The sequence below is a fragment of the Aphelocoma coerulescens genome, unplaced genomic scaffold (assembly GCF_041296385.1).
Source record: "Aphelocoma coerulescens isolate FSJ_1873_10779 unplaced genomic scaffold, UR_Acoe_1.0 HiC_scaffold_168, whole genome shotgun sequence".
Lineage (NCBI taxonomy): Eukaryota > Metazoa > Chordata > Aves > Passeriformes > Corvidae > Aphelocoma > Aphelocoma coerulescens.
This window is the reverse complement of record NW_027183516.1, coordinates 241,817-257,427: the sequence shown is the minus strand read 5'-3', so window position 1 is coordinate 257,427 and position 15,611 is coordinate 241,817. Positions and strand designations below refer to the sequence as shown.

The window sequence follows — 15,611 nt, the reverse complement described above, 5'->3', positions numbered from 1 at the left end:
CTGTGGGATCGCCCCAAACTCATCCCCTTTGTGTTCCCAGTGCTCAGGGGTGTCCCATCCCCCCTGTGCCACCCACCAGGACACCCCAAACTGATCCATTTGTGTTCTCAGGGATGTCCCATCCCCTCTGTGCCACCCATCCTGCACCTCCAGGACACCCCAAACCCACCCCTTTGTGTTCTCAGGGATGTCCCATCCCCTCTGTGCCACCCACCAGGACACCCCAAACTGATCCATTTGTGTTCTCAGGGATGTCCCACCCCCCTGTGCCACTGGTCCTGCACCTCCAGGACACCCCAAACCCACCCCTTTGTGTTCTCAGGGATGTCCCATCCCCCTGTGCCACCCACCCCGACCCCCTGAGACCCCCAAAATCCCATCCCCTCTTTGTCCCCAGCACCCAGGGATGTCCCATCCCCTCTGTGCCACCCGTCCTGCACCTCCAGGACACCCCAAACCCATCCATTTGTGTTCTCAGGGATGTCCCATCCCCTCTGTGCCACCCACCAGGACACCCCAAACCCATCCCTTTGTGTTCTCAGGGATGTCCCATCCCCTCTGTGCCACCCACCAGGACACCCCAAACCCATCCCTTTGTGTTCTCAGGGATGTCCCATCCCCTCTGTTCTGCCTGTCCCACACCCCTGGGACCTCCTGAGTTGTGGGATCCCCCAAATCCCATCCCCTCCGTGTCCCCAGCACCCAGGGATGTCCCATCCCCTCTGTGCCACCTGTCCTGCACCCCCAGGACCCCCAAAATCCCATCCCCTCCTTGTCCCCAGCACCCAGGGGTGTCCCACCCCCTCTGTGCCACCCATCCTGCCCCTCCAGGACACCCCAAACCCATCCCTTTGTGTTCTCAGTGCTCAGGGATGTCCCATCCCCCCTGTGCCACCCACCCTGACCCCCTGAGACCCCCAAAATCCCATCCCCTCCTTGTCCCCAGCACCCAGGGATGTCCCATCCCCTCCGTGTCACCTGTCCTGCATGCCCAGGAACCCCCAAAATCCCATCCCCTCCTTGTCACCCACCTCGCACCCCTGGGACCCCCAAAATCCCATCCCCTCCTTGTCCCCAGCACCCAGGGATGTCCCATCCCCTCTGTGCCACCCGTCCTGCACCTCCAGGACACCCCAAACCCATCCCTTTGTGTTCTCAGGGATGTCCCATCCCTTCCATGTCACCTGTCCTGCACGCCCAGAAACCCCCAAAATCCCATCCCCTCCATGTCACCCACCTCGCACCCCTGGGACCCCCAAAATCCCATTCCCTGTGTCCCCAGCACCCAGGGATGTCCCATCCCTTCCATGTCACCCGTCCTGCACCTCCAGGACCCCCCAAACCCATCCCTTTGTGTTCTCAGGGATGTCCCATCCCCCTGTGCCACCCACCCCGACCCCCTGAGACCCCCAAAATCCCATCCCCTCCTTGTCCCCAGCACCCAGGGATGTCCCATCCCCTCTGTGCCACCCGTCCTGCACCTCCAGGACACCCCAAACCCATCCCTTTGTGTTCTCAGGGATGTCCCACCCCCTCTGTTCTGCCTGTCCCACACCCCTGGGACCTCCTGAGTTGTGGGATCCCCCAAATCCCATCCTCTCCGTGTTCCCAGCAACCTGGGATGTCCCATCCCCTCCGTGTCACCTGTCCTGCACCCCCGGGACCCCCCAAAATCCCATTCCCTGTGTCCCCAGCACCCAGGGATGTCCCACCCCCCTCCATGTCACCCGCCCCACACCCCTGGGACCCCCAAAATCCCATCCCCTCCATATCCCATCCCCTCTCTTCTGCCCATCCCGCACCTCCAGGACCCCCTGCGTGCCACCCCCTCCGTGTCCCCTGCCCCGTGGGGTGTCCCCTCCTTGTCCCCGTCTCCCACTCCCCCTTTTCCCGCAGACTCCCATCAAGTGGATGGCCCTGGAGAGCATCCACTTCGGGAAGTACACGCACCAGAGCGACGTCTGGAGCTACGGTGAGCGGTCCCCCCGGTGTCCCCCCCGTGTCCCCCCGGTGTCCCCCGGTGTCCCCCCGTGTCCCCGCGGGGCTCACGGGGCCTGTCCCCGCCCCAGGGGTGACACTGTGGGAGATGATGACGTTCGGGGCCGAGCCCTACGCCGGCATCCGCCTGGCAGAGGTGCCCGACCTGCTGGAGAAGGGGGAGCGGCTCTCGCAGCCCCAGATCTGCACCATCGACGTCTACATGGTGATGGTGAAATGTGAGCGTCCCCAGAGCTGTCCCCAACCCTGGGCAGGCTCCTGCTGCTGTCCCCAGAGTTGTCCCCATCCCCATCCCCGGCTCCTGCTGCTGTCCCCAGAGCTGTCCCCGTTCCCAGGAGGATCCTGTCCCCATCCCCATCCCTGGAGGGTCCTGCTGCTGTCCCCAGAGCTGTCCCTGTCCCCATCCCCGGCTCCTGCTGCTGTCCCCAGAGGTGTCCCCAGCCCCGGACAGGTCCTGCTGCTGGCCCCAGAGCTGTCCCCGTTCCCAGGAGGATCCTGTCCCCATCCCCATCCCCATCCCCATCCCAGGAGGATCCTGCTGCTGTCCCCAGAGCTGTCCCCATTCCCAGGAGGATCCTGTCCCCATCCCCATCCCCATCCCCGTCCCCATCCCAGGAGGATCCTGCTGCTGTCCCCAGAGCTGTCCCCAGAGCTGTCCCCGTTCCCAGGAGGATCCTGTCCCCATCCCCATCCCAATCCCAGGAGGATCCTGCTGCTGTCCCCAGAGCTGTCCCTGTCCTCATCCCCGGCTCCTGCTGCTGTCCCCAGGCCTGGACAGGTCCTGCCGCTGTCCCCAGAGCTGTCCCCGTTCCCAGGAGGATCCTGTCCCTGTCCCTTTCCCCATCCCCAGGAGGATCCTGTCCCTGTCCCTGTCCCTGTCCCCATTCCCAGGAGGATCCTTTTCCTGTCCCTTTCCCTGTCCCTGTCCCTGTCCCTGTCCCCATTCCCAGGAGGATCCTTTCCCTGTCCCTGTCCCTGTCCCCATTCCCAGGAGGATCCTGTCCCTGTCCCCGTCCCCATTCCCAGGAGGATCCTGTCCCTGTCCCTGTCCCTGTCCCTGTCCCCGTCCCTGTCCCCGTCCCCGTCCCTGTCCCTGTCCCTGTCCCTGTCCCTGTCCCCGTCCCCGTCCCTGTCCCTGTCCCTGTCCCCGTCCCTGTCCCTGTCCCCGTCCCTGTCCCTGTCCCTGTCCCTGTCCCTGTCCCTGTCCCCGTCCCTGTCCCTGTCCCCATTCCCAGGAGGATCCTGTCCCTGTCCCTGTCCCTGTCCCTGTCCCTGTCCCTGTCCCTGTCCCTGTCCCCATTCCCAGGAGGATCCTTTCCCTGTCCCTGTCCCCGTCCCCATTCCCAGGAGGGTCCTGTCCCTGTCCCTGTCCCTGTCTCTGTCCCTGTCCCCATTCCCAGGAGGATCCTTTCCCTGTCCCTGTCCCTGTCCCTGTCCTTGTCCTTATCCCTGTCCCCGTTCCCAGGAGGATCCTTTCCCCGTCCCTGTCCCTGTCCCTGTCCCCATTCCCAGGAGGATCCTTTCCCTGTCCCTGTCCGTGTCCCTGTCCCTGTCCCTGTCCCTGTCCCTGTCCCCGTCCCCATTCCCAGGAGGATCCTGTCCCTGTCCCTGTCCCTGTCCCTGTCCCTGTCCCTATTCCTGTCCCCATTCCCAGGAGGATCCTGTCCCTGTCCCTGTCCCTGTCCCTGTCCCTGTCCCTGTCCCTGTCCCCATTCCCAGGAGGATCCTTTCCCTGTCCCTGTCCCTGTCCCTGTCCCTGTCCCTGTCCCCATTCCCAGGAGGATCCTTTCCCTGTCCCTGTCCCTGTCCCTGTCCCCATTCCCAGGAGGATCCTTTCCCTTTCCCCGTCCCTGTCCCTGTCCCCATTCCCAGGAGGGTCCTGTCCCTGTCCCTGTCCCTGTCCCTGTCCCTGTCCCTGTCCCCATTCCCAGGAGGATCCTTTCCCTGTCCCTGTCCCCATTCCCAGGAGGATCCTGTCCCTGTCCGTGTCCCCACGCCCAGGGTGGCTCCTGCCCCTGTCCCACCCCCCCGTGACCGTGTCCCCGCTGTCCCCCCGCCCCCCAGGCTGGATGATCGATGAGAACATCCGCCCCACCTTCAAGGAGCTGGCCAACGAGTTCACCCGCATGGCCCGGGACCCGCCGCGCTACCTGGTCATCAAGGTGAGCCCCCCAGAGCCCCCCAGAGCCCCCCAGAGACCCCCAGAGACCCCCAGAGCTACCTGGTCATCAAGGTGAGCCCCCCAGAGACCCCCAGAGCCCCCCAGAGCACCCCCAGAGCCCCCCAGAGCACCCCAGAGACCCCCAGAGTTACCTGGTCATCAAGGTGAGCCCCCCAGAGCCCCCCAGAGCCCCCCAGAGCACCCCAGAGACCCCCAGAGTTACCTGGTCATCAAGGTGAGCCCCCCCAGAGCCCCCCAGAGCCCCCCAGAGACCCCCAGAGACCCCCAGAGTTACCTGGTCATCAAGGTGAGCCCCCCCAGAGCCCCCCAGAGACCCCCAGAGACCCCCAGAGACCCCCAGAGACCCTCAGAGCTACCTGGTCATCAAGGTGAGCCTCCCCCAGAGCCCCCCAGAGCCCCCCCGAGACCCCCAGAGCTACCTGGTCATCAAGGTGAGCCCCCCCCAGAGACCCCCAGAGCCCCCCAGAGCCCCCCAGAGCCCCCCAGAGCTACCTGGTCATCAAGGTGAGCCCCCCCAGAGCCCCCCAGAGACCCCCAGAGACCCCCAGAGACCCCCAGAGTTACCTGGTCATCAAGGTGAGCCCCCCCAGAGCCCCCCAGAGCCCCTCAGAGACCCCCAGAGCTACCTGGTCATCAAGGTGAGCCCCCCCAGAGCCCCCCAGAGCCCCCCCAGAGACCCCCAGAGCCCCCCAGAGCCCCCCAGAGCACCCCCAGAGACCCCCAGAGACCCCCAGAGCTACCTGGTCATCAAGGTGAGCCCCCCCCAGAGACCCCCAGAGCCCCCCAGAGCCCCCCCAGAGCCCCCCAGAGCCCCCAGAGCTACCTGGTCATCAAGGTGAGCCCCCCGACCCCCCAGAGCCCCCCAGAGGCCCCCAGAGCACCCCAGAGCCCCCCCAAAGCACCCCCAGAGCCCCCCAGAGCACCCCAGAGCTACCTGGTCATCAAGGTGAGCCCCCCCAGACCCCCCCCAGACCCCCCCAGAGCTACCTGGCCATCAAGGTGAACCCCCCAGAGCCCCCCACAGCCCCCCAGAGCCCCCCCAGAGCCCCCCAGAGCTACCTGGCCATCAAGGTGAACCCCCCAGAGACCCCCACAGCCCCCCACAGCCCCCCCAGAGCCCCCCAGACCCCCCCAGAGCTACCTGGCCATCAAGGTGAACCCCCCAGAGCCCCCCACAGCCCCCCAGAGCCCCCCCAGAGCCCCCCAGACCCCCCTAGACCCCCCAGAGCTACCCGGCCATCAAGGTGAGCCCCCCACAGCCCCCCACAGCCCCCCCAGAGCCCCCCAGACCCCCCTAGACCCCCCAGAGCTACCCGGCCATCAAGGTCAGCCCCCCACAGCCCCCCACAGCCCCCCCAGAGCCCCCCAGCCCCCCCAGAGCTACCTGGCCATCAAGGTGAACCCCCCAGAGCCCCCCACAGCCCCCCAGAGCCCCCCCAGAGCCCCCCAGACCCCCCTAGACCCCCCAGAGCTACCCGGCCATCAAGGTGAGCCCCCCATAGCCCCCCACAGCCCCCCAGAGCTACCCGGCCATCAAGGTGATCCCCCCCAGTCCCCCCCCAGACCCGAACCGGGACCCCCCCCCCGGTGTTACCTGGTGGTCAAGGTGAGCCCCCCCCCCCCCCCCCGCAGCAGGAGAGCGGGGCCGCGCCCCCCGCCGAGCCCCCCACCCTCAGTGACAAGGAGCTGGACGAGGTGGAGACGCTGGAGCTGGAGGAGGAGGAGGAGGAGCTGGAGCCCTTCGGCCTCGGGCTGTGCCCGCAGCGCCCGCGGGGCAGCTGCGCCCGGGTGAGGCCCGAGCGGGGCTGGGGGCGCCCGGGGGGCTCGGGGGGGCTCGGGGGATGCGGTGTGGGGTGTGGCATGGGGGCTTGGGGTGTGGCACGGGGTCCTGGAAGGTGGCACGGGGTCCTGGAAAGTGGCACGGGGGTGGGATCTGGAGCCAACCCCCCGTGCCCCCCTGTCCCCTGTCCCCATGCCCCCCGTGTCCCCCGTGTCCCCCGCCCCCCTGTCCCCTGTCCCCCTGTCCCCGTGCTCTCTGTCCCCGTGCCCCCCCGCGCCCCCTATCCCCTGCCCCCCTGTCCCCGTGTCCCCCGTGCCCCCTGCCCCCCTATCCCGTGTCTCCTGCCCCCCTATCCCGTGCCCCCTGTCCCCCGTGCCCCCTGTCCCCCAGTCCCCCTGCCCCCCTGCCCCCCTGTCCCCGTGCCCCCTGTCCCCGTGTCCCGTGTCCCCGTGCCCACCTATTTCCGTGTCCCCCTGTCCCTGTGTCCCCCTGTCCCCGTGCCCCCTATCCCGTGTCCCCCTGTCCCCGTGCCCCCTGCCCCCCTGCCCCCCTGTCCCCGTGCCCCCCTGCCCCCCTGTCCTCTGTCCCCTGTCCCCGTGTCCCCCCGTGCCCCCCTGTCCCCGTGTCCCTCTGTCCCTGTGTCCCCGTGCCCCCTGTCCCCGTGCCCTCCTGCCCCTCTGTCCCCCTGTCCCCGTGCCCCCTGTCCCCGTGCCCCCTGTCCCCGTGCCCCCCTGTCCCCCGTGCCCCCTGTCCCCCCTGTCCCCCGTGCCCCCTGTCCCCCTGTCCTCTGTCCCCTGTCCCCGTGTCCCCTCGTGCCCCCCTGTCCCCGTGTCCCTCTGTCCCCGTGTCCCTCTGTCCCTGTGTCCCCGTGCCCCCTGTCCCCGTGCCCTCCTGCCCCTCTGTCCCCCTGTCCCCGTGCCCCTGTCCCCGTGCCCCCCTGTCCCCCGTGCCCCCTGTCCCCCCTGTCCCCCGTGCCCCCTGTCCCCCTGTCCTCTGTCCCCTGTCCCCGTGTCCCCCCGTGCCCCCCTGTCCCTCTGTCCCCGTGTCCCTCTGTCCCTGTGTCCCCGTGCCCCCTGTCCCCGTGCCCTCCTGCCCCTCTGTCCCCCTGTCCCCGTGCCCCCCTATCCCATGCCCCCTGTCCCCCGTGCCCCCTGTCCCCTGTCCCCTGCCCCCCTGCCCCCCTGTCCCCGTGCCCCCTGTCCCCGTGCCCTCCTGCCCCTCTGTCCCCCTGTCCCCGTGCCCCCTGTCCCCGTGCCCCCCTATCCCGTGTCCCCTGCCCCCCTGTCCCCCGTGCCCCCTGTCCCCCCGTGCCCCCTGCCTCCCTGCCCCCCGTGCCCCCTGCCCCCCTGTCCCCGTGCCCCCCTATCCCATGCCCCCTGTCCCCGTGTCCCTCTGTCCCCGTGTCCCTCTGTCCCTGTGTCCCCGTGCCCCCTGCCCCGTGCCCTCCTGCCCCTCTGTCCCCCTGTCCCCTGTCCCCCTGTCCCACTGTCCCCCTATCCCGTGCCCCCTGCCCCCCTGTCCCCCGTGCCCCCTGCCTCCCTGCCCCCCCTGTCCCCTGTCCCCCTGCCCCCCTGTCCCCGTGCCCCCCTATCCCCGTGCCCCCTGTCCCCCTGCCCCCCTATCCCCCTGCCCCCCTGTCCCGTGCCCCCCTATCCCATGCCCCCTGCCCCCCTGTCCCCGTGCCCCCGGCCGGTGCCAGCCCCGCCGTGTCCCCGCAGAGCCCCAGCCTGCTGAGCCCCCCCGCCGGGTACATCCCCATGAACCAGCCCGGCTTCACCCGAACGGTACCGGGGGCGCTTCGGGGGGCTCGGGGGAGGGGCTGGGGGGGCGACCGTGGGGTGCCAGGGTGGGGGCACAAAGGGGTGACACGGGGAGGGAGGCGGTGGAAGAGAGGTTGGGGTCCGCAGGTGTCCCCCCCTTAATCCCCGTGTCCCCAAGGGCGGGGGGGTTGGGGTCCTCAGGGGTCCCCCCCTTGACCCCCGCTGTCCCCAGGCCGGGGGGTCCCAGAGCGGGGTTGGGGTCCCCCCTTGACCCCCGATGTCCCCAGGCCAAGGGTGGGGGGTCACAGGGCGGGGTTGGGGTCCCCCCCTGACCCCCGCTGTCCCCAGGCTGGGGGGTCCCAAGGCGGGGCATTGGGGTCCTGTTGGGGTCCCCCCCGACCCCCGCTGTCTCCAAGGGTGGGGGATCCCAGGGCGGGGGGTTGGGGTCCCCCCCGATCCCCGCTGTCCCCAGGCCGGGGGGTCCCAGGGCGGGGGTTGGGGTCCTGTTGGGGTCCCCCTCTGACCCCCCCTGTCCTCAGGCCGGGGGGTCCCAGGGCGGGGGTTGGGGTCCTGTTGGGGTCGCCCCCTGACCCCCACTGTCCCCAAGGGTGGGGATCCCAGGGCGGGGGTTGGGGTCCTGTTGGGGTCCTCCCCCGATCCGCGCTGTCCCCAGGCCGGGGGTTGGGGTCCTGTTGGGGTCGCCCCCTGACCCCCACTGTCCCCAAGGGTGGGGATCCCAGGGCGGGGGTTGGGGTCCTGTTGGGGTCCCCCCTGACCCCCGCTGTCTCCAAGGGTGGGGGGTCCCAGGGCGGGGGGTTGGGGTCCTGTTGGGGTCCCCCCTGACCCCCGCTGTCTCCAAGGGTGGGGGATCCCAGGGCGGGGGGTTGGGGTCCCCCCCGATCCGCGCTGTCCCCAGGCCGGGGGGTCCCAAGGCGGGGGTTGGGGTCCTGTTGGGGTCCCCCCCTGACCCCCGCTGTCCCCAGGCCGGGGGATCCCAGGGCGGGGAGTTGAGGTCCTGTTGGGGTCCCCCCTGACCCCCGCTGTCCCCAAGGGTGGGGGATCCCAGGGCGGGGGGTTGGGGTCCCCCCCCTGACCCCCGCTGTCCCCAGGCCGGGGGGTCGCGGCCGCTGCGGCGGAGCCGTCAGGAGTCGCTGGGCCGGACGGTGTCCGAGTCGTCCGAGGGTCGCGGCACCGCCTCGGAGCTGGAGCTGGGCGAGGGGGGGTCCCTGGCCGGGAGCCTCTGCCGCAGCCTCCGCTCGCGGGGGGGGGGACAGCGCGTACCTGTCCCAGCGCGAGAGCTTCCCCCCCCCGCCCCCCAGCTCCGAGGGCAGCGAGGAGGACCCCAATGGCTACGTCACCCCCAACTGCGCCCACCGCGGTGAGGAGGGGGCTTTAGGGGGGTCCTGTGCCGTTGGATTGGGGTCTGGGGGCTCCCCCAGTCCGTGGGGGTTTTGGGGAGGGGGTTTCTGTCCCGTTGGATTGGGGTCTGGGGGCTCCTCCAGTCCGTGGGGGTTTTGGGGAGGGGGTTTCTGTCCCGTTGGATTGGGGTCTGGGGGCTCCTCCAGTCCGTGGGGGTTTTGGGGAGGGGGTTTTGGGGAGGGGGTTTTGGGGAGGGGGTTCTGTGCCGTTGGATTGGGGTCTGGGGGCTCCCCCATGTCCGTGGGGGTTTTGGGGAGGGGGTTTCTGTGCCGTTGGATTGGGGTCTGGGGGCTCCCCCAGTCCGTGGGGGTTTTGGGGAGGGGGTTTTGGGGAGGGGGTTTCTGTGCCGTTGGATTGGGGTCTGGGGGCTCCTCCAGTCCGTGGGGGTTTTGGGGAGGGGGTTTTGGGGAGGGGGTTCTGTGCCGTTGGATTGGGGTCTGGGGGCTCCCCCAGTCCGTGGGGGTTTTGGGGAGGGGGTTTTGGGGAGGGGGTTTCTGTGCCGTTGGATTGGGGTCTGGGGGCTCCTCCAGTCCGTGGGGGTTTTGGGGAGGGGGTTCTGTGCCGTTGGATCGGGGTCTGGGGGCTCCCCATGTCTGTGGGGGTTTTGGGGAGGGGGTTCTGTGCCGTTGGATTGAGGTCTGGGGGCTCCCCCAGTCTGTGGGGGTTTTGGGGAGGGGGTCCTGTCCCGTTGGATTGGGGTCTGGGGGCTCCCCCATGTCCGTGGGGGTTTTGGGGAGGGGGTTTTGGGGAGGGGGTTTCTGTGCCGTTGGATTGGGGTCTGGGGGCTCCTCCAGTCCGTGGGGGTTTTGGGGAGGGGGTTTTGGGGAGGGGGTTCTGTGCCGTTGGATTGGGGTCTGGGGGCTGCCCCGTGTCCGTGGGGGTTTTGGGGAGGGGGTTCTGGGGAGGGGGTTCTGTCCCGTTGGATTGGGGTCTGGGGGCTCCCCATGTCCGTGGGGGTTTTGGGGAGGGGGTTCCTGTCCCGTTGGATTGGGGTCTGGGGGCTCCCCCAGTCCGTGGGGGTTTTGGGGAGGGGGTTTCTGTGCTATTGGATTGGGGTCTGGGGGCTCCCCCAGACCGTGGGGGTTTTGGGGAGGGGGTTTCTGTGCCGTTGGATTGGGGTCTGGGGGCTCCCCCATGTCCGTGGGGGTTTTGGGGAGGGGGTTTCTGTGCCGTTGGATTGGGGTCTGGGGGCTCCTCCAGTCCGTGGGGGTTTTGGGGAGGGGGTTTTGGGGAGGGGGTTTCTGTGCCGTTGGATTGGGGTCTGGGGGCTCCCCATGTCCGTGGGGGTTTTGGGGAGGGGGTTTTGGGGAGGGGGTTCTGTGCCGTTGGATTGGGGTCTGGGGACTCCCCCAGTCCGTGGGGGTTTTGGGGAGGGGGTTCTGTGCCGTTGGATTGGGGTCTGGGGACTCCCCCAGTCCGTGGGGGTTTTGGGGAGGGGGTTTCTGTGCCGTTGGATCGGGGTCTGGGGGCTCCCCCAGTCTGTGGGGGTTTTGGGGAGGGGGTCCTGTCCCGTTGGATTGGGGTCTGGGGGCTCCCCCAGTCCGTGGGGGTTTTGGGGAGGGGGTTTCTGTGCCGTTGGTTCGGGGTCTGGGGGCTCCCCCAGTCCGTGGGGGTTTTGGGGAGGGGGTTTTGGGGAGGGGGTTTCTGTGCCGTTGGATTGGGGTCTGGGGGCTCCCCCGTGTCCGTGGGGGTTTTGGGGAGGGGGTTTCTGTGCCGTTGGATTGGGGTCTGGGGGCTCCCCCAGTCCGTGGGGGTTTTGGGGAGGGGGTTTTGGGGAGGGGGTTCTGTGCCATTGGATTGGGGTCTGGGGGCTCCCCCGTGTCCGTGGGGGTTTTGGGGAGGGGGTTTCTGTCCCGTTGGATTGGGGTCTGGGGGCTCCCCCGTGCAGGGTCTGGGGTCTGGGCTGGGGGGGTCACCATTTAGGGGATGCTCTTTTAGGGTTTGGGGTCCGGGCTGGGGGTGGGGTCATTTAGGGGATGCTCTTTTAGGGTCTGGGGTCCAAGAGGGGGGGGTCACCATTTAGGGGATGCTCTTTAGGGTCTGGGGTCCGGGCTGGGGGTGGGGCCATTTAGGGGATGCTCTTTAGGGTCTGGGGTCCAAGGGGGGGGTCACCATTTAGGGGATGCTCTTTTAGGGTCTGGGGTCCAAGAGGGGGTCACCATTTAGGGGATGCTCTTTAGGGTCTGGGGTCCGGGCTGGGGGTGGGGCCATTTAGGGGATGCTCTTTTAGGGTCTGGGGTCCAAGGGGGGGGTCACCATTTAGGGGATGCTCTTTTAGGGTCTGGGGTCCAAGAGGGGGGGTCACCATTTAGGGGATGCTCTTTAGGGTCTGGGGTCCGGGCTGGGGGTGGGGCCATTTAGGGGATGCTCTTTTAGGGTCTGGGGTCCAGGCTGGGGGTGGGGTCATTTTGGGGATGCTCTTTAGGGTCTGGGGTCCAAGGGGGGGTCACCATTTAGGGGATGCTCTTTTAGGGTCTGGGGTCCAAGTGGGGGGGTCACCATTTAGGGGATGCTCTTTTAGGGTCTGGGGTCCAGGCTGGGGGTGGGGTCATTTTGGGGATGCTCTTTAGGGTCTGGGGTCCAAGGGGGGGTCACCATTTAGGGGATGCTCTTTTAGGGTCTGGGGTCCAAGGGGGGGGGATCATTTAGGGGATGCTCTTTTAGGGTCTGGGGTCCGGGCTGGGGGTGGGGCCATTTAGGGGATGCTCTTTTAGGGTCTGGGGTCCAAGAGGGGGGGTCACCATTTAGGGGATGCTCTTTTAGGGTCTGGGGTCCAGGCTGGGGGTGGGGTCATTTTGGGGATGCTCTTTAGGGTCTGGGGTCCAAGGGGGGGTCACCATTTAGGGGATGCTCTTTTAGGGTCTGGGGTCCGGGCTGGGGGTGGGGTCATTTAGGGGATGCTCTTTAGGGTCTGGGGTCCAAGGAGGGGGTCACCATTTAGGGGATGCTCTTTTAGGTTTTTGACCTGGGATGAACCCAGGTAAGACCCCCCCCCCCCAAACCGAGGGTCCTGCGGGCAGCCAGGGGGACCCCAGGAGGGCTCGGGGGGGGGGGGGGGGAGGGGAATCCCTGTCCGGTGTCTGACCCCCCCCCCCCTCCGCCCCCCAGATTCAGACCCCGCGGGGGTCTCGCTGCCGGGGCCGCGGGAGGAAGAGGAGGAGGAGGAGTACGAGTACATGAACCGACGGCCGGGGGGTGCCCCGGGAGCCCCCCAACCGCGGCCGGCCTCGCTGGAAGAGTTGGGCTACGAATACATGGAGGTGGGCTCAGAGGCGGGGGGACCCCCGGGAGCCCCCTTAGGCCGGGGGGCACCGCAGCGCGACGAGGATGAGGAGGATGAAGAAGAGGACTACGAGTACATGAACAAACAACCGCGGCTCAGCCGCTCGCTGGGCAGCGACCCCGGCGGGGGCCTCCCGGGACCCCCCCTCCCCCGGCACGACGGCTACACCGATATGAGACCGGGGGACACCTCCGCCACCTCCCCGGAGGAGGAAGAAGAAGAGGAGGAGGAGGAGGAGGAGGATGAAGAGCAAGGCTACGAGGAGATGGACGCCGTGGTCGCCCCGCGCTGCCCCGGTTGCCGCGGGCCCCCCATGAAGCCCCTGCGGAGTTTGGAAGCCTCGGACTGCGCCTTCGACAACCCCGATTATTGGCACAGTCGCCTCTTCGCCAAGGCCGATGCCCAGCGGACGTAGGGGACCCCTCCCCACCCCGGGACCACCCCCCCTCCTCCCCTCATTTCACATTGGATATGAAGGATCCCCCCTCCCATCGGGCGGAGGGTCGGGGGTCTCAGCCCCTCCGGGGGTCTCAGCCCCTCCGGGGGCGGCTGTGGCCTCTCCCCTCCCCTCCCCCCGCCCCCTTTTTGTTGTTTTGGGTATGGGGGTGGGGGGGGGGGGCTGAGAGCACGCCGAGGTGGGGAGGGGGCAGCGGAGACACCCCCCCCCCCTGCATCCCCCTCCCATCGTTTCTTTCCTCCCTCTCCCCCCACCCTCACTGAAGGTGCTCCCCCAAATCCCTGAGGGGGGGTCCCTGGAGGGGCCGGGGGTCGCTGGGGGGGGCGGGGGTCCACAGACGAGGTCAGACGGGATTTCTGAAGGACCCCAGACTCATTTTCAGGTTTCCCCACTCCCCGCTGGCACCGGAGTGAAGGTTTGGGGGTGGACCCCCCCCCCCCTCCCCAGTTCGCCCCCCCCCCGGGATCCCTTTTTGGGGTGTTTCCCCCCGGTTTTTCGGGGGCTGCCCGGGTTGGGGGGGGGGGGGACACACCCCCCGCTCAGGGATCGCCCCCGGCCCCGGGGGTCGCGCGGGATGAGTGAAAATAAAGGAATTTGAGTAAAAGCGTCGGTGCTGCGGCTTTGGGGGGGGGGGTCAGAGAGGGGCTGGACCGGGGGGGGGGACACCGGACCGGGGACCGGGACCATGGTCCGGGGACAGCGACAGCCCCGGGGCAGTGACCGGTCCCGGTGTGCTCGCGGTGCCGGGGGGGGGTCGGAGGGGCTTGAGCGGGGGTCGGGGGGAGCACCGGGGGGTGCGGCGGGGCTGGCACCATGGGACTGAGGCCGCTGAGCGGGCCCGGTGCCACGGTCCAGCAGTGACCGGTGCCGGCGTGGCCGCGGTGCCGGTGCTGGCGGAGCGGACCGGAGGGTCGGGGGCGGAGTGGGACGGGAGCCGCGGGTCTGGGGGTGCTGCGTGGGACCGGTGCTGCAGGGTCGGATCCAGGACCGTGCCGCGGGGACCCCGAGAGGCGAAGGAGGGAGGGAATGACCGCTCCCGGCGCCGTCCCGGTGCCGTCCCGGTGCCGTCCCCGTGCCGAAACGCCGCACCCGCCCCTTCCTCTCCCGTTCCCTCCTTCCGCCTACATCCCCCATCACCCTCCGCGGCCACTTCCGTTCTCGCACCTTACCTCCTCTCGCGAGGGCCGCGCTGCGCACTGGGAGTTGTAGTCCACGGGGTACACCATGGGGGGGCCGCACGCACCCTTCCGGGGCACTGCGCGCGGGGACCGCCGGGAGTTGTAGTCCAGGGGGGCGGGGAGGACTCGTGTTCCCAGCGTGCCCCGCGCGGAGCCCGCGCTCTGCCCTGCTCGCGCCTCCGGCTCGCGGTCCCGGGGGCTCCTCAGCGCCGGGCGGGGGGGGCTCGACCAGGCCCGGGGGGGCTCCGGGGGGCTCGGCGGGGCTCCCACCATGTCGGGCGAGGAGGAGGCGGCCGAGCTCACCATCGCCGAGGACCTGGTGGTGACCAAGTACAAGATGGGGGGGGACATCGCCAACCGTGAGTGCGGGCCGCGGGCGGGGGGGGGGGGGGGCGGCGGGCAGGGGGCGGCGGGGAGGGCGCGGGGGGAGCGCTGAGGCGGGGGGCGGCCAGGCCTGAGCCTCCCCCCCCCCCCCCCCCCGCCCCGGCTTGAGACCCCCGGCTTGGGCCCCTACGGGCTCGCCGGTTGGGGCTGGGGGCGGGGTGGGGGTGGCGGGGTGGGGGTCCCGGTGTGACCCCCCCTCCCCTCACCCGGTGCGCGGGACCCACCCGGTCCCGGCGGGGCCCGGCCCCGCGCGGCCGCCGCCGCTGCCGGCACGTGGTACCGCGCCCCACGTGCACCGGCGGCGCGGGGGGAGCGGGGCCGGGCCTGCCGCCCCCCGCCCCAAACCCCGCCGGGACCCCTTTTGTTCGGGGTCTGACCCACCCCTCCCTCCGGTGAGAGGGGGGAGCCGAGCCCCGCGGGGACGGGACGGGAGCGGCGGGAGCCCCGGGAGCGGCGGGAGCCCGGCCGAGTTGGAGGGTGGGGGATGCCCCGGGAACGGGGTTCTGTGCTGGGAATGGGGTCCCGGAGCGGGCTGGGGGTCCTGTACCGGGAACGGGATCGTGTTCTGGGAGCCGGTTCTGGGAATGGGGAATCGGGGTCTTGTCCCGGTCAGGAGGTGGATCCAGCCCCGGTTGGGGGGGTTCCTGTGCTGGGAATGGGGTCCTGTCCCGGGGCAGGGATTGAGTCGTGTCCCGGGAATGGGGGTTCTGTCCCGGGAATGGGGTTCTGTCCCGGGAATGGGGGTTCTGTCCCGGGAATGGGGATCCTGTCCCGGGAATGGGGGTCCTTTCCCGGGAATGGGGGTCCTGTCCCGGGAATGGGGATCCTGTCCCGGGAATGGGGGTCCTGTGCCGGGAATGGGGGTCTTTCCCCGGGAATGGGGGTTCTGTCCCGGGAATGGGGGTCCTGTCCCGGGAATGGGGATCCTGTCCCGGGAACGGGATCCTGTCCCAGGAATGGGATCCTGTCCCGGGAATGGGGGTTCTGTCCTGGGAATGGGGGTCCTGTGCCGGGAATGGGGGTCCTGTGCCGGGAATGGGGGTCTTTCCCCGGGAATGGGGGTTCTGTCCCGGGAATGGGGGTGCATTCCCGATCAGGATGTAGATCCTGTCCCGGGAATGGGGATCCTGTCCCGGGAATGGGGATCCTTTCCCGGGAATGCGGCTCCAG

At 69.5% G+C, this 15,611-nt stretch overlaps 2 protein-coding genes across 2 annotated transcripts in view; both read left to right on the top strand.

Moving 5' to 3' along the window:
• LOC138100921 (receptor tyrosine-protein kinase erbB-3-like) overlaps window positions 1–13,052 on the top strand; it is a 42,885-nt gene extending 29,833 nt beyond the window's left edge. The window contains 8 exon segments of the mRNA XM_068998747.1: window positions 1,897–1,972; window positions 2,070–2,216; window positions 4,063–4,160; window positions 5,813–5,968; window positions 7,679–7,744; window positions 8,830–8,985; window positions 8,987–9,098; window positions 12,248–13,052. Coding sequence (XP_068854848.1) covers window positions 1,897–1,972; window positions 2,070–2,216; window positions 4,063–4,160; window positions 5,813–5,968; window positions 7,679–7,744; window positions 8,830–8,985; window positions 8,987–9,098; window positions 12,248–12,837 — 1,401 coding nt within the window. The 3' untranslated portion in view covers window positions 12,838–13,052.
• Window positions 13,053–14,300: 1,248 nt separating this feature from the next.
• The window catches only part of LOC138100922 (proliferation-associated protein 2G4), a 32,507-nt gene continuing 31,196 nt past the window's right edge, over window positions 14,301–15,611 (top strand). The window contains exon 1 of the mRNA XM_068998748.1: window positions 14,301–14,416. Within this exon, the coding sequence (XP_068854849.1) occupies window positions 14,329–14,416 (88 nt within the window). The 5' untranslated portion in view covers window positions 14,301–14,328. The remainder of the gene's footprint in view (window positions 14,417–15,611) is intronic.